Source organism: Callithrix jacchus, chromosome 10 (assembly GCF_049354715.1).
Source record: "Callithrix jacchus isolate 240 chromosome 10, calJac240_pri, whole genome shotgun sequence".
NCBI lineage: Eukaryota > Metazoa > Chordata > Mammalia > Primates > Cebidae > Callithrix > Callithrix jacchus.
The window spans coordinates 64,965,387-64,984,541 of NC_133511.1; the positions used below are offsets into that span (position 1 = coordinate 64,965,387).

A 19,155-nucleotide genomic window follows, 5' to 3' on the forward strand; every position below is an offset into this window, starting at 1 on the left:
AAACTTATCCATCATGATCAAGTAGGATTCATCCCAGGGATGCAAGGCTGGTTCAACATACGTAAGTCTATAAACATAATTCACCACATAAACAGAACCCAAAACAAAAACCACATGATTATCTCAATTGACGCAGAGAAGGCATTCGACAAAATTCAACAGCCCTTTATGCTAAAAACCCTCAATAAACTCGGTATCGATGGAACGTATCTCAAAGTAATAAAAGCTATTTACGACAAACCAACAGCCAGTATCATACTGAATGGGCAAAAACTGGAAGCATTCCCTTTGAAATCTGGCACTAGACAAGGATGCCCTCTTTCACTACTCCTATTCAATATAGTACTGGAAGTTCTAGCCAGAGCAATCAGGCAAGAAAAAGAAATAAAGGGCATTCAAATAGGAAAGGAGGAAGCCAAATTGTCTCTATTTGCAGACGACATGATAGTATACCTGGAAGACCCCATCGCCTCAGCCCAAAAACTCCTGAAACTGATAAGCAACTTCAGCAAAGTCTCAGGATATAAAATCAATGTGCAAAAATCACAAGCATTCCTCTACACCAATAACAGACTTAAAGAAAGCCAAATCAGGAACAAACTGCCATTCACAATTGCTACAAAAAGAATAAAATACCTAGGAATACAACTCACAAGGAATGTACGGGACCTCTTCAAGGAAAACTACAAACCACTGCTCAACGAAATCAGAGAGGACACAAACAGATGGAGAAACATTCCATGTTCATGGTTAGGAAGAATTAATATCGTGAAAATGGCTATACTGCCCAAAGTAATTTACAGAATGAATGCTATCCCCATCAAGCTACCATTGACTTTCTTCACAGAACTGGAAAAAACCACCATGAACTTCATATGAAACCAAAAGAGAGCCCGCATAGTAAAGTCAATTCTAAGCAAAAAGAACACAGCGGGGGGCATCACACTACCGGATTTCAAACTATACTACAAGGCTACAGTAATCAAAACAGCATGGTACTGGTACCAAAACAGAGATATAGACCAATGGAACAGAACTGAGGCATCGGAGGCAACACAACATATCTACAACTATACAATCTTTGATAAACCTGACAAAAACAAGCAATGGGGACAGGATTCCCTGTTTAACAAATGGTGTTGGGAAAACTGGCTAGCCATATGCAGAAAGCAGAAACTGGACACCTTCCTGACACCTTACACTAAAATTAACTCCAGATGAATTAAAGACTTAAACATAAGACCTGGCACCATAAAAACCCTAGAAGAAAATCTAGGCAAAACCATCCAGGACATAGGAGTAGGCAAGGACTTCATGAACAAAGCACCAAAAGCATTGGCAACAAAAGCCAAAATAGACAAATGGGACCTAATGAAACTCCACAGCTTCTGCATGGCAAAAGAAACAGTCACTAGAGTGAATCGGCAACCAACAGAATGGGAAAAAATGTTTGCAGTTTACCCATCTGACAAACGGCTGATATCCAGAATTTACAAAGAACTCAAACAGATTTACAGAAAAAAACAAACAAGCCCATTCAAAAATGGGCAAAGGATATGAACAGACACTTTACGAAAGAAGACATATATGAGGCCAACAATCATATGAAAAAATGCTCATCGTCACTGGTCATCAGAGAGATGCAAATCAAAACCACACTGAGATACCATCTCACGCCAGTTAGAATGGTGATCATTAAAAAATCTGGAGACAACAGATGCTGGAGAGGATGTGGAGAAAAAGGAACACTTTTACACTGTTGGGGGGAGTGTAAATTAGTTCAACCATTGTGGAAGACAGTGTGGCGATTCCTCAAGGCCTTAGAAATAGAAATTCCATTTGACCCAGCAATCCCATTACTGGGTATATATCCAAAGGACTATAAATTGTTCTACTATAAGGACACATGCACACAAATGTTCATTGCAGCACTGTTTACAATAGCAAAGACCTGGAATCAACCCAAATGCCCAATGATGATAGACTGGATTGGGAAAATGTGGCACATATACACTATGGAATATTATGCAGCAATCAGATATGATGAGTTTGTGTCGTTTGTAGGGACATGGATGAATCTGGAGAACATCATTCTCAGCAAACTGACACAAGAACAGAAAATGAAATACCGCATATTCTCACTTATAGGCAGGTGATGAAAAACGAGAACACATGGACCCAGGGAGGGGAGTACTAAACACTGGGGTCTATTAGGGGGAAAGGGGGAGGGCCAGCGGGGGGGGGGGGGGAGCTGGGGAGGGATAGCCTGGGGAGAAATGCCAAATGTGGGTGAAGGGGAGAAAGGAAGCAAAACACACTGCCATGTGTGTACCTATGCAACTGTCTTGCATGTTCTGCACATGTACCCCAAAACCTAAAATGCAATAAAAAATTAAAAAAAAAAAAAAAAGAAGTATACAGTTAAAAAAAAAAGCGCTTTCTGAAATAAATGAACTGAAACTCTCACAAGCAAAGGATGAGGTGCTTTTCCTCTACATGCCAACTAAATTTGGTACTAAACAGACATTCTAATTTTTGCCAGTTTGATGGATACAAATTGCATCTCTTTCTGGTTTTAATTTGCATTTCCTGATTATTAGTGAGGCTGAATATTTTTCCTTTGTTATTAAACATCTAGAGTTTGTTATTCTGTAACAGCTTCTTTATATATTACATCCATATTTTTATTAGGTTGATTGCTCTTTTACTTGTTGAAAAGTAAAGGTTTTAAAAATATATATTCTGGATCCTGATGTTTGATTAATCTAAAACCTATGAATTATAGGCAAGATTTTTTTTCTTAAATGAAGTCAAACTTATAGACCATTTCTTATATTATGGTCTTGTGTCTGTGATCTATTTAAGAAATCCTTTCTAAATTCAAAGCCAAGGATTTTTTAAGTTCTAAAAACTTATGAGTCTCATGTCTCCTGGAACAATATAAATTCAACTAGAAGGGAAAAAATTAATATCATGACTACTAGGTTCATTTATCAGTGTACTATATGCAAAGGTCATTTTATATATTCTCTCTATTCTTCTCCACCTTTCTGTGAAGCCACCTTTGTTTTCCAAAAGAGTATTCTGAGGCTAAAGAGGTGGAATAAACTAGTTCGGGTATATTTGATGCCAAAGTTCTTTCACAAGAGTGAAACAGGAAAGCCATGATTTTTCCTTTCCTAATTTAGAATACACAAGTTTTATTATTTAAAAGCCAATATCTCTGTTAGATAGTTACATGTGGAAGAAACTGTTTCAATCAAATTAGTCATATATTTATTACAACCAATCCATGATCCAAAATACTTTAAAGTTCCTATCCTTTGAATAAATGTATTTTAATATTAACCACTTAAAGTAATAATCTTTGAAAGTAAGTTTAATTTTCACTTAGACTAAATATTAAATTATAAACATACTCTTCTCTTATATATGCCTAATGTTAACTGCTCAGCAATGTAAAATGAATTCACTTATGAGGCAAGGTAAGAAAGTGGGAGCTTTGGTCCATGGAAAGGTGCAATATCTACTTTATGCCAGTGTACATGTTTCGTTACATCTGGGTCACCTGGACAGCTCCTAATCCTATTCTACACTCAGCAGCTCAGATGCTTAGGGGCCATCTCCTCAAGCATGCCTCTGCTGGCTACCTCCAACCCAACCCTGTGCTGATTGCTAGCATGGGCCTACACTGAGAATGACTCTCTGTTGACTTGCTGTGCATACTGATGCCAGTTCAGAGCCAGCTAACCTTACCTAATGCTGGCATCTTGTGCAGTGACTAGTATGTCCTCAATAGTGCTCAATAAACATGGTTGACTTTCTTGTGATGTCCCCTCATATAATTGAAATCTCTTATGATTTAACTAAATGTGAATTATATCTTACATCAGTTTTTCATTTTCAATAAATTAGAGAAGAAAAGCAAGTATTGAAAATGAATTGATCATTTAATCTAACTCAGAAATTACTTTTGGTGATCATCCTTACTAACTGTAAATCATCTAAAAGAGAGGTACAAAAATATGGTAGTGAAAACTATCTGAATTAAGGAGTGACATAAATTTGTTTTATGATGATACAATACATACAGGACATAAATGTTATTATCCTTAGAAAATGTCTAGAGAGCTATTGTAATAAGATGCTTTTGGGAGTTAAAATAATTTCACATCTGCCTAAAAATAATTTTTACTCTTTCCTTCCATTCATTTTTGTCAGAAAACCAAAATATTTCCCAAATTACCTACTGCAAACTCTGGCTTAATATAATTACCCTCATCTCTCTCATTCTTTGTTTACCAAAAAAATCAAACATATAAGAATTAAAGAACAGAACTATTTTCATGCAACACCAATAAAATAAAGCTTTATTAATTAAATTCAATGATTAATTCATACCAGAACCCAAAGCATCTATGATATCCTATGATAAATATTAATGGACTGCAAATGGTAAGTCCATGAACTACTAGAGAGCTCACTGATGCTTTGGGACTCTTGTTGAGAAACACTGATTTCACATATTCTAATAATGTAACAGTATTGAACTCAGGACATACCCTATTATTAACTAAATATATTATTCCTCTGTCCAATCCCCCCAGCCCCTGCAAGCATTACACTGGACGCTATTTTGATTTGAGTATAACGAAAACTGGGAAAGCAGTAAGTTCAGGTTGGGGTCACATGTCAGAGTCATCTGGTTTTCTTTCTTATCCCACTGTCCCATTACATTACTGTATTTTAATTTAGTTGGTTGCAGAAAGCTGGGATGACAATAATACTAAAGAAGACTTCCGCATCCAGATAATAACATCAGCACTATAAAAGCACACTTCATTAAAAACAACACACACAACAATATACCTCCAAGTGTCAGTGATGAAATAGCTGCACAATTACTCTTGACTCATTTTTCCACATTTCCCCTCTCTCAGTGGAATGCCTAATCTTCACAAGGTGTTCATTTCCTGTCTCACCCAGCAGCCACCTTCCACATTTTTATTTTGTTGATCTCTACTGCCTGAATTTCCATGGGGATTCCTCATTTTAAAACATATTCTTTGCTCACACCACTGAACATAACCCCATCAGCGCTGATGCCTGTGCCTTGGATTACAACAAGCACAGAAGTTAATAGCTTGCCACAGTCCCAAGGGACTCTATGAAATAATGATTGTCCTGGCCAGAGCATCCAGAGTTGAAACAATGGGCCGCAGAGTAGAGTGTCAGATTACCTAATAGCATTTGCAAAAACTGAACATTCCTTTTACTTTCCTAATTCAATTCAAGAAATATTTATAGAGTGTCTACAAAATACAAGCCTCTCTGTAAGACAGGGAAGTCTGATACCAAGATGCAGTTTCTATCCTGAAAACATTTCAGACAAGAATAAGTAACTCAAATACACTAAGTGCATCATTGAGCTAGGCTGTTATTAAAGGACATATAAAATAACTTCATTTCTGAGATACCATATAGAGAGAATCATTCACAGGAATCCAAAATAATTACAGTTTACCAAACTATGGGAAATCAAGAAAGAGATTACAAGGAAAGTTTTACATAATAAGGGAGGGCCTCATGTACAACTACAGTTTTGATGCTAGAGATGGCTAGGGAAGGCATTCCAGATAAATAGAACAGCATGGACAACAAGTATCAAGGTGAGAAAATATTGTGATGTGTTTGGAAAGCAACCAATTGTTTATTTAGACTGAAGCATAGATTATCAACTGGGAAGGAATCTGGGGATAAGACTAAAAAAGTAAATAATAGGCCAGACTAAGAACTATTTAGTTTGAAATTGCTCTGCATTCCTTGTAAGAATAAGGGCATCAGCATTCACTAACCCATAGCTTCCAAAACACACATGCTTACTTGACTACTTAGTAGATCGTAGGCAGTAAACTCTTGGCCTATTTGAGGTACAGACAAATACTGGAGATATTGTGGGTTTGGTTCCAAACCACTGCAAAAAAGTTGGTATCTCAGCCGAGTGTTGTGGCTCACACCTGCAATCCCTGCATTTAGGGAGGGTGAAGCAGAAGGATCACTTGAGACCAGGAGTTCCAGATCAGCCTGGTCAATATAGCGAGACCCTGTCTCTACAAAAAATATAAATAAATAAACTGAATATCTCAATAAAGAGCGAGTCACACTATTTGTTTCCCAGTGTATATGAAAACAGCATTATGTTTTTAAAGTATCTTTGAACATGTGTTCATGGAAAAAAAATTAGGTACAAAATATACATTTTAAAATAACATACATATCTTAATTTAAAAACATATTATTGCTAAAAATGCTAATGAACATCTGAGCCTTCACAGGGTCATAATCTTTTTGCCAGTTGAGGGTCTTGCCTTGTTGGTGATGGCTGCTGAAGACTGGAGAGGCTGTGACAACTTCTTAAAATAAGACAATGAAGTCTTCGACATCAATTGACTCTTCCTTTCATGAACAATTTTTCTGTAGCAATGGTATTTGACAGCATTTACTCACAGTAGAATTTCTTTTACAATTGGAGTCAAGCCTTCCTCTCAAATCTTGCCACTTCCTTGTCAATTACGTCCATGTAATATTCTAAACCTTTTTTTACATCATCTTCACTAGAATTAGGTTTCATCTCAAGGAACCACTTTCTTTGCTCATCCTTAAGAAACAACTCCTCATTTTTAAACTTTTATCATGAGACAGTTATTTCTTCCACTGAAGTCTTGAACCCTTAAAAATCATCCACGAGGGCTGGAATCAACTTCTTCCAAACTTTTGTTAATGCTGATATTCTGATCTCCTCCCATGAATCATGAATGTTCTGAATGACATCTAGAATGGTGAATACTGTCCAGAAGATTTTCAATGACTTTGCCCAGATCCATCAGAGGAATCACTGTGTATGGCAGCTATAGCCTTATAAAATGTGATGAAATGTGTTTCTTAAATAAGACTCAAAAGTTGAAATGACTCCTTCATCCATGGGTTGCAGAATGGATATTGTGTTAGCAGGCATGAAGACAACTTTAGTCTTCTTGTACATCTCCGTCAGCACTCCTGGGTAACCAGGTGTTTTTTCAATGAACAGTAATATTTTGAAAGGAATATGTTTTTCTGAGCAGTAGGTCTCAACAGGGGCCTTAAAATATTCAGTAAACTATGTTGTAAACAGATGTGCTGTCATCCAGGATTTGATGTTCCATTTATAAAATGGAGTATAGTTAGCATCATTCTTAAGTGTCCCAGGATTTTCAGAATGGTTACTGAACATTAACTTAAAATTAGCAGCTATACCAGCCCCTAATAAAAGAGTCATCCTTTTCTTTGAAGCTTTGCAGACATTGACTTCTCCTTTCGAGTGATCAAAGTCCTAGATGACATTTTCTTCCAACAGAAGGCTATTTTGTCTACCTTGAAACTCTGTTGTTTGTGTAGCCACCTTCATCAATGATCTTCGCTAGATCTGCTGGATAACTTGCTGCAGCTTCTCTATCAGCACTTCCTGGCTTCACTTTGCACTTCTATGCTCTAGGGATGGCTTCTTTCCTTAAACCTCATTACCAACTACTGTAGCTTCCAGCTTTTCTACAGTTTCCTCATTTCTCTCAGATTTCAAATAACTGAAGAAAGTTAGATCCTTGCTCTGGACCAGGCTTTAGCTTAAGGGAATGTTGTGGCTGGTTTGATCTTCTATCCAGACCAATAAAACTGTATACATATCAGCAATAAGTATTTTCACTTTCTTATCATTTGTATGTTCACTGGAGTAACACTTTTAATTTCTTTCAAGGACTTTTCCTTTGAATTTACAACTTGGCTATTTCACACAAGAGGCCTAGCTTTCAGCCCATCTCAGCTTTTCATACGCTTTCCTCACTAAGCTCAATCATTCCTAGCTTTTAATTTAAAATGAGATATTGGAACTCTTCCTTTCACTTGAACGTTTAGAGGACATTATAGGGCTACATTAATTGGTCTAGTTTCAATAATGTTGTGTCTCAGGGAATATGGAAGAGGCTAGAGGAGAGGAAAAGAGATGGGGGAACAGCTGGTCAGTGGAGCAGTCAGAACATATACCACATTTTTTAAGTTTGCCATCTTATATGGCTGTGATTTGTGCTGTCCCAAAATATACAATAATAACATGAAAGATCACTGATTATAGGTCATCATATTAGATATAATAATAATGAAAAGGTTGAAATATTGTGAATTAATAAAATGGGACAGACACAAACAGACCTGCTTGATACAAGGTTACCCCAAACCTTCAATTTGTAAAAACTACAGTGTCTATGAAGCACAATAATGCAAAATGCAATAAAATGAGGTATGTCTGTAAAAAGACAAGCCTTCAGACCTACACCAGTTTCTACCCCTGCATTATGGGGAACTTCACTAGTCCTCTGCACTTATACCATTGACTTAAAGATAATGTACCTCGGCTGGGCATGGTGAGTCAAGCCTGTAATCCCAGCACTTTGGGAGGCCAAGGTGGGCGGATCACGAGGTCAAGAGATCGAGACCATCCTGGCCAACATGGTGAAACCCTGTCTCTACTAAAAAATACAAAAATTAGCTGGGTGTGGTGGCGTGCACCTGTAGTCCCAGCTACTCAGGAGGCTGAGGCAGGAGAATTGCTTGAACCCAGAAGGCAGAGGTTGCGGTGAGCCGAGATTATGCCACTGCACTCCAGCCTGGCACCTGGTAACAGAGTGAGACTCTGTCTCCAAAAAAAAAAAAAAAAAAAAAAAAGATAATGTACCTCACAACATTATTACAAAAGGAAATATAGTATTTTCCCACTGAGTTACATTTTTAATTTTCCTTAACCTTTTGTTAGGCCCATCTTCCAGCACATAGAATTAATAAAAATGCCTGGAATTCCCATTGCAAAGCTCAATGTGCACATAATAGCAGTTGCAAAATTTTGTTAAACATTTCTGTATGCCAAGCACTGCACTTTATTTAATCCTTATACCAACCTAGTGGCATAGTGACAGAGGTATTATACCAGGAGAACCAAGACTCAAAGAGGAGAACATTACCTCAGTCACTCAGCAATAAGAGAGAAGCCAACATGACCCCAAAGCCCAAAATAATTGGAAATAAAAAACAAACACTTTATCAAGTTTAAATAATTGGAGGCAACAGAGAAAGAGATGCATTTTGCACGGCACCTTTTAGAGCAAAAAACAAATGTCAAGTGAACAAACTAACAAATGTGACTTGAATAATTACCTTTTTCAGTGAGAACATAACAGTAACTGCTTAACATTCAGAGATTCACATTACTGCATTCTTTATAAGAATGCTTTCCTAAAATCAGGAAAAGGAGTATTTCAGGCTCCAGTACAGACCCATTTTGATAAATACACCTCTTCTATCTCCTACATGTTTACTTTAGCACTTTGGCTGTGTGTGGTGACTCACGTCTGTAATCCCAGCACTATGAAAGGCCATGCGGGGGAAATATGAGGTCAGGAGTTCAAGACCAGCCTGGCCAACATGGTGAAACTCCATCTCTACTAAAAATACAAAACTAGCTGGGTGTGGTGGTGCGCACCTGTAGTCCCAGCTACTTGGGAAGCTGAGGCAGAAGAATCGCTTGAACCTGGGAGGTGGAGGTTGCAGTGAGCCAAGATTGTGCCACTGCACTCCAGCCTGGGCAGCAAAGCCAGACTCCATCTCAAATAATAATAATAACAATAATAATAATAATAATAATAAGCACTTCATCTTCCGGGCTTGCCTCTCCTCAGGGAGGCCTATCAAAATGAATGCTTAGTTAACTTGTATGACCCCACTTCATCTTTCAACCTGTTTCTCCATTTGTGAAATGAAGGGTTTAATCAGATGATGTAACAATATTCTGACTGGTTCTAAAACTCAGTAAGTCTACAATTGGGCATGGATTTTTTTTTTCATCTTTATTTCTGTTCCATGGGGTACTGTTCCATGGGGTAATTCTAGAGACATTTGGGAAAGTTTTCACATGAACAGAAATTTCTCAAGTTAGGTCACATTCCTGTAATCAAGTGGAAAATCCAAAAGAACTAATAATTTCATTCATCTCAGCAGTATTAGTCACCCTGAAAAATGTTTGCTTAATTATACTTTAAAGTTGCATAGCAAGGAAAGTAGAAAACCAAAGCATTTGGTCCACTCTTTTCCACTGCCTCAAGTCATCGTATTCATCATCCAATTTAAAGGTTTGGGGTCTGGGTCTACTGAGTGCTCTAAATGCCAGCATTTGAGCAACAACCTATAATAAAATGAAGATGAAAGGTTATAAGAAATGTTCTAATTTATAGCATACACAGAAAAGGGTTGGAAATGAAAGCCATAGCATTTAAGCCTAAGCACGATATGAAAATTCCCCAGTTCTGGAAGAAGGCCATCATATTTAATTGGATGCTACAAAAACAAACAGATGCTAATTCAGTGAAAACAGCAATCGTTTCTGAACTCTCTGCACCAAAAGCAGCTTGATTAACAAACAGAAGCTGAGAATTGTTAAAGGAAGGAATATGTACTTCTTAATATAAGATGTTGTCAACAGGTGTTTAAGTGTACCTGAGCAGGTAATAATAGAAATGAGGGGTCAGAATTACAGCAGTCTGAAAACCAGAGTTCTGGAATTTTCATTTATGTTTTCAATATAAGCTTTTTATCATCAAAATCCTGGATGCTGGTCACTATTTCTACAGAAAACTTATTACTTACCAAATAAAGCTCCAGGTATTATGATTGTTTCAAGAAGATGCCATCAGAAAGACATTTTCATTCATTTATTTATCAAGTCAGTGTTGCTTAGCCAAGTAATCAGCCTGCTCACTGCTACTCTACAAACTCCTTTGCCTCTTCGGTCTTGGCAAAATGCAACCTAGTTATGCTGAATGGGAAGGTCCATAAATCTCTAGACCTATCTATGTGGTTGCAAGAATAATAAACAACTCAGGTCATAAGACTTGGGGATCTGTTTGGCCAACCTCTTTATACATAGGATGTATGACCTCCTTATGTACCTAGTCACAAAAAACAGGTATTAGACCATTCCACTCTCATGAGAATCAGGTCCATATGCAATGATCATGATCTTGGCCCAATATCATCTGAAAAGAAATCAGAATCAATCAGGTAAAAAGTGCAACTCTTGGGGTTTTGGTCAGATCAGGATCCTCCACAGGAACAAATCTAAGTTCACAAAATCAAGGGAACAGCATTACCATTTCTCTAAGTTCTAATAATTCTACAACAGAAAAACAGCTTACCATCTTTTAGAGATTTATAAAAGTATCCTTGTGAGCAGGCCAGAAAATTTCAAAAGTGCCTGCCAATTATACTACTCCTTGTTTATCCTCCTGAGAATAAAACAAACTTCAGACATCTCTTAAGGCCTTGAAAAAGTCATATGCTCTGATCAGCTAGGTCCTAACTCATGGCTTGTTTTACTAATCCATTCTGAATTTATTATCTACCAGACAGTTAAGTAGCACAATAATAATAACTAATACATTTCATTTCAAAATCACTTTAAAACATACTTTTCAGTCCTCAGTGAAAGAAGCAGGGGTGGAGCAACATTGCAGCTGGACTCTGGTTACATTCCTCATGTTTTGTGGTCTGAGCTTCACAGTGAAATGCAGCAAAGATTTCAGAATTTCCCTTTACAGTATGCAGGTGTACAAGTAATGGTTTAGGCAAGGAATCAGTCCAAGCCTGGGTTTCAAACAGGCCAGACAAAGAAAATACATTGGTCTTTTTTTCCTCCAGCCAAACTGGCTAAACAGAGCTTTGAATTCTAACATCTCATGTACCAATAGCCAGATGAGACAGGTAATCAGAGAGGGGAGAGACTGAAAATTCCTAGGGCCATTACATTAATTATAATTGTCCAATGAATCATTCAATTTCTATTTGCCATCTCCCATGAAGATCTGATTCCACGTAAGGTCCTGGAAAGGTTTACATCCAAATTAAAAACTCAAGAAAAAGAAAAACCATGTCTAATCTGGTCTTTCAGTGATCCAGGCTAAGAATAACTGAAGCATAAGCATAATCAATAAATGTATTTCTATTTATATATTTATGTATATATTTATGTTGTTTCAAAAAGGATTTGAAGTACTTCACAAAAATACATAAAACCAGCTAAAACACTTAATAGTTTGTAAAATCTAAAACAGCATCAATTGTAAAATGCATCATTAACTTGTATAACATTAAGAAAAGTACTATCAATTATAATATGATATGCCGTTAATTATGATGCACCTCATTTTATCAATATTAAAACGTCCAAAATGTATACATCAAAATCAACAAAATACAATATGTGTTTCAGCAAAAGGTGGAAGACAGAGGCAGAATATAAAATTCATTAACCAAAATGCAATTCCTGTGGTTCCTCTGGCTGCCAAAGAAAAAAGGGTAGCATAATCACCTAAAACTAGCTGGCCTTACCAGATCACTTGAGAAAATCGATCAATAAATCAATAAATCACTGCTGCTACTCACACTGGGGTGTGCTGCTTGAAAATGCCGACATGTTAAGTTGCTACTTCACAAATTAAAGTGTGCAACTGATCTGGAGCAAAAATATTTACCATCTCAAGGAACACCCTTTCTACAAGCTCCCAAAGTGATTTTCCTGCATAACTAATTTTAAAGTCAGATCATCATGAAAAACTTTGATAAAAATCTGGAAAGACACTTAATTTGAACATTATGGCACTAGGAGAAGGCTGGTTGGAAATAGCCCAGCCTTCAGAGAACTACCAGGTGATCTTTCTTAAATATATATCTGGTCATGGTATTCTCTTTTGCTCAAAATCATCTAGGCGCCCCTTCATCCCTTATAAGCCATGTTTTTCATCATTAAACAAACCAAATGATGTCAGCAAAAATGGTACAGTAGACAGAGCCAAAGACCTGTCCCTCCAAAGAAACATCTAAAAAAAAAAAAAAATTCAAGGAAAATTGTCAAAATCAACTTTGTCAAAACCCCGGAAAATAGTCAAAGGTTTGTATCAATTGCCTAAATGTTGAACCAAGAAAAAGAAAACTCAAACCAGGAGGAAAGTTTTGCAGCTTTGTGATTTGCCCTGGCCCCACCCTCCTCTTCAGTTCAGCATTGGTCTTGCAGACAACAGACAGCCCGCCCTCCCGGTATGGCGCTTGATTTTTGGATCTTGAGGGAACAGACCAGATTCTTATTCTAAAAACAAGTGTGTCTGTTCAAACTTGTCTGGCGGCTACCTAAGGGACTAATGCGAGTCACTTTCCTTTGGTCTTCACCTAGTCTGAACTCAGTCAGAGCTGAAAAGCAGCTAACAATGTTCAAGTAGTAAGGCAAACAAAAAACCCAGAGCCAGCCACCAGGGGCAAAAAATTACAGTTCAGATAAAAAACAGATTGTCTAAAGCCTGGGAAGAAAAGCTGGAGAGTTTCTTTGAGAGATTAGGTCATTCAAAAGTATACTGGGGAATTTAGAAGCTACATTCATACCCAAAACAAGACGCATGTTCAGAAAAAACCTGACGGGGGCCTACCTTTCCCTCTGGCTGACAGCTAGGCTCAGTGCAACCAGAAAGTGAAGGCTAAGGCCTTCAACTGAAATTAAAGGACCAATAGATAGTAACTTGAAGCTGTACAAAGAAATAAAAATCCAGACAAGGTAATTATGTACGTTTAAAAAAAAAAAAAGAGGCCGGGCGTGGTTGCTCAAGCCTGTAATCCCAGCACTTTGGGAGGCCGAGGCAGGTGGATCACGAGGTCAACAGATCGAGACCATGCTGGTCAACATGGTGAAACCCCGTCTCTACTAAAAATACAAAAAATTAGCTGGGCATGGTGGCGCGTGCCTGTAATCCCAGCTACTCAGGAGGCTGAGGCAGAAGAATTGCCTGAACCCAGGAGGCGGAGGTTGCAGTGAGCCGAGATCATGCCATTGCACCCCAGCCTGGGTAACAAGAGTGAAACTGCCTCCAAAAAAAAGATAGTATTATGGGCACACAATGTATAATGATGCAATCTGTGATAATAACAACATAAAGATAGGAGGAAGAACAGAGGTGTATAGAACAGAGTTTTTATATGCTACTGAAGCTAACTGGTATCAGTTCAAACTAAAATGTTATATAAATATAGCATTTATTAAAATCCCCATAACCATAAAAAATCTATAAAATATACATACAAAGAAATGAGAAAGGAATCAAAATGGTACACTACAAAAAATATCAATTAGGCACAAAAGAATGCAGTAATAAAGGAAATGAGACATACAAAAAAGCATAAGACATACAGAAAACAAATAGTAAAGTGGCATAAGTTTTTCCCTATGAGTAACTAAGTGGAAGTGGATTAAAAATGCTAATCAAAAGGCAGAGATTGGAGGAATGCATAAAAGGCATGCTCTAACTATATGCCATCTTCAAGAGATTTATTCTAGATCAAAAGGTTCCAATTGAAAATATGGGAAAGATATTCCATGCAAATAGTAACCAAAAGAGAGATGGGTTGGTTATGCTAATATCACATAAAACAGTCTTTTGGCCAAAAATTGTTACAAGAGTCAAAAATATACCAATAAAGGGGTCAATTCATCAGGCTGACATAACAAGAAATATGTGCACCAGACAACAGAGGTCTAAAACATGAAGCAAATGTTGACAGAATTAAAAGGAAAAATACAGTTTTACAGTAATAGTTGAATTCAATATCCCACTCTCAATAATAAGTGGAACATTTAGACAGAAGCTCAATAAGGAAATAGAAGACTTGAGAACGTTATAAACCAACTAGATCCAACGGACATAAATAAAACACTATATCAAATGACAGCAGAATACACATTCTTCTCAAGTGCATGTGGAATGTTCTCCAGGACAGACAATACATTAGGCCACAAAACAAGTCTTAATAATTTTTTTAAAATATTATAATCATAAAACTAACTTCTCTGCTTCTATATCACAGTGGAATAAAATGAGAAAATAACGAAAGCAAAACTAGAAAATTCACAAATACATAAAAATTAAAGAATCCCCTCTCTATTTTTTTTTTCAGATAGGGTCTTGCTCTGTCACCCAGACCAGAGTGCAGTGGTGTGATCTCAGCTCACTGCAGACTTTGCCTCCTGAGCTTAATCAATTATCCCACCTCAGCTTCTTGAGTAACTGGGATTCTAGGTGCACATCACCACACTCAGCTAATTTTTGTATTTTTTTGTAAAGACAGGCAAATTTTGTATTTTTTCAATGAGAAAGAAAAGGAATTTAATGAGCAATAAGAAATCATCTGGAGGTAAAAAACTCATCGATAATAGTAAGTACCCAGAAAAACACAGAATATTATAACACTGTAATTGTTCTGTGCAAACTACTCTGAAGGAGAAAGACTAAAATATGAGCCAATCAAAAATAATAAGGACAACTTTTCAGACACAAACAGTACAATAAAATATAAGCAGGGGAAAAATTAAAGTATAGAGTTTTTATTAGTTTTCTTTTTGTTTATGCAATCAGTGTTGTCTTTGGTTTAAAATAATGAGTTATAACATAGTATTTGCAAGCCTCATAGTAATTTCAAATAAGAAACTATACAAAAGATACATAAAAAATAAAAATCAAGACATTATATCATAACACCAGAGAAAATCACCTTCACTAAAAAGAGACAGAAAAGAAAGAAGGAAGAGAAGACCACAAACAACCTAAAAACAAATGATAAAATGGCAGAGGTAAGTCCATACATATTAATAATGTTGAATGTGAATGGATTAAACTCTCCAATCAAAAGATGGAGAGTAGCTGAATAGATTTTAAAAAAACAGGACCCAATGATCTGTTGCCTACAAGAAACATGCAAGAGGTACTATTTGTAGAATATTTGTAGATTATATGGCACTTATCCTTACAAAAATAAGAGGAAAATAAATGAAATTTAAAGTAAATTTTTGCTACCATTAGCAATTTTTGGAAGTCCAGGGGTTGAGTCACTAAAATTTATACAAATAACTACATTTGATTTAAATAAAATGAAGCACTCTATAAAGGTTATATAAAAGTTGTCACAATTTAGGTTACATTTGACATAGTATATTGTATCCCACGTTTTATATACTAGCTTGACTTAAAAATCATTTTTGAAAAAAGACACTTACTCTCTCTCCTTTTCCGTCAGCTTGTCATTGATATTGTCTTTGATTGTTGATCTAGACCCTTTATGAATTATAGGATATCTGAGGGGCACTTGCAGGAAAAAGGAAATCATGGAGACCAAATGTGCAGTATAACCAAGGGCAACAGCAATGCTTCCATCATCCTTTGCTGTAAATTCAAAAGCAGAGGAAAAGAAAATAACTATTTACTTTATAAATAACTACAAGATAATAAATCATTTCAAAGAATATCTTATAGAAATATGTGGTACATAAGATATTAATCACTTATCTAAATTATATAAATTTTATGCAAATGTAAACATATTAACAAGACTTGAAATTTCATCTAACTGCATGTAAAATGATTTCCCAATAATTAATATGATGAGATTAACATTTGATATATATCTTAAAGCAGGAACTCTTACTATGTCCAAATAACCATTGCTTTCTTTCTCAGCACTTTTACAGGGAAAATTAATACTTGAGTCTATTGTATGATGTGAAAATTAGCTTCAGAGGTTTAAACATAAAAATCATACTATATGGTGGTTATATATTTTATTTATTAACAATTTCCTAGGCAATATAGTTGTACTATTTTACAACATTATTAATTCTAAAGGGAAATGAAATAGCATAATCATTCTTCTGGGTCATGTTCTTGATACTGAAAAAGGCAGTGTTACATAAATAAGCCTATGAAGTTTGATGTGGGGTAAGGGGGAAAATGTTTTAAGCAGCAAAAGCAAAAGGTGAAAAACCACTGTTCATATACTGTCCTATTTATGCAATATAGGTGGAAGCAACTACTAGGAAAAAATGCATGTATCCTATAATCAGACATAAACATTTAGCTTTCAAAAAGCCACAGATAATTACATTTTTTGAATGTATCCAGATTTCTGCCACTATTAAGTGATAAATGATGATTCATGTGCTAAGAACAGGGAGCAGTATAATCAAAAGTTTTAAAGTTCCAAGAGGAAGGAAATAGGATCTTTTCAGTATACAGTATTCCTAAAATGCTTTTAAGAGTGCACAAGTGCAAGTGTGTACACTCATACAGTAAAATGTTTAACACATAATCTGGAATATTCCATCTGGCTAGGTAAGAAGGGCCAAAATGATCACAATGACCATGGCTTGACTATTCTCTGACTTCTAAAGGTGGCTTTAACCTTAATTACTAATAAAAATTTTTGCATTCTTTCTATTTCTACTTAATATGGTAGAAATGCCACTATAGCCACTATAGCATTCCTCAGTGAATTCTCTACCCTTAACTACCATAGCAGACTATTGGTTTTTGATAGTCTTATTTAAAAAAATACACACACACACACACACACACACACATTTTCTGTCCAGAACTGTCTGTAGTACTTTATATATGACATTCATTCACTAACAATGCAAAATTAAACACCTTTTAAATGCTATTTCATTTATTTTACATAAAGAAACTAAGGATCAGAGATTAAGGAATCTTTCCAAAGTAATAGAGCTAGTAAACAGGCTGGCTTGACAACCAATCCTCCACCCTTAACCAGTCTACCGTACTGTCTCAGAACTTTATTGTTAGAAATTAACATTGCAATTATTTTTTTTAAAAGATGGGGTCTCACTATGTTGCCCAGACTAATGTTAAACTCCTGGGCTCAAGCAATCCTCATGCTTCAACCTCCCAAGTAACTGGGACTACAGGTGTGTGCCACTGTGCCCACCACATTTTAAAAATATATTTAATATGTTTTCCATATTACATATAATGATTTTTTAACTTGGAAGCCTCAAATATACCAAGCATGTGACATACATGTACCACCTTAGTTTCTTCATGGTTTTCTAGTAAGAGCAAAGAACACATGAAATGTCTGAAAGTGCTCGATGACTTGCACAGTCCTCAACAGGAAATGGGCTCCTCAAGGAATGTCTATTCTCTAAAACAAGCTCATGGGAAAAAATCAAACAGCAGTCATTTTCCACCGACTACTGAGTCATGCCCTAACTAACTAGAATCCTAATTATTTTTAGAGACCATGTCTTCTTGTCCCAGTCCCACCCAAGTACCCTGAGTACTACTACAACACTTTCCTTCTGCTGAAACCCATACATCATAATACCTTAGGGACTAAAAGTACTTTATATTATAAATTTGTTACATTATAAATTCATTATCATACAATAATAGAACAAACAGAAACTTCTGCAATCACTGAGTCTCATATTACCAACTTGGAGAAGAGACAAATAAGACCCAGGTGGTATAAATGACTTGGTCAAAGCCATATAGGTAGAAACTATGAGTGGTGAAATAACTGAGAGAACTGTGTCCACAACTCTCCAGAATATCTATAATGGTGTGGAGTCACAGCTGAACTGTGAGTTTCTTCCCAGGTCACTAAATTCTGCCTCCTGCTTTCTGTAAAGATTAGGGTTTATCAAATTTAAAATATTCCTGTCAGTAAAAGGACTTGATCTTTAAATAACCACCTTTTAAAGAGAGAGAGAAGAGGAAGAGGAGGAGGATCTAAAAACAGATAATACTATGCTAACTTGCAGCTTCCCTGTATGTGCTTTATACAGAGCTTTTCCTTTCCTATATGACCTGACAGAAGAGGTTTGGAAGACATCTAGAATACAGCAGGCCTCTTAATTAGTCTTTCAAGCAGGTCAAATGCAAACTATGAATGTTTTAAAAATATCTAATGCTAAACATTCAAGCATCTATATTTTTTCCATATTACGAAAGGAGGACTGCTGAAGAATTGTATTTGTGTATTTTGAGACTACATCCAGATCTCTATTAAAAGAGCAAAAAGTTAGTTTTCTAACATCACTTCCCACCAATGAACAAAACAATTTTACTTAAAGATTAAAAAGGCATCTCTAAGAGGAGTCTCATGCAGAAACAAAAAACCAAAAAGAAGTAGCACACACTGAAAATTGAATAATACTGGAAATCAGCTTTGATTCAGGTTATT

The 19,155-nt window shown here is 36.2% G+C and overlaps 1 protein-coding gene across 14 annotated transcripts in view; it reads right to left on the reverse strand.

Annotated features, from left to right (window-relative positions):
• The window catches only part of UVRAG (UV radiation resistance associated), a 319,164-nt gene that overhangs the window by 116,213 nt on the left and 183,796 nt on the right, over positions 1-19,155 (reverse strand). For all 14 annotated transcript variants that reach the window (XM_078340195.1, XM_078340191.1, XM_035265389.3 and 11 more), the window contains one exon: positions 16,169-16,334. In XM_078340195.1, the coding sequence (XP_078196321.1) occupies positions 16,169-16,334 (166 nt within the window). The remainder of the gene's footprint in view (positions 1-16,168; positions 16,335-19,155) is intronic.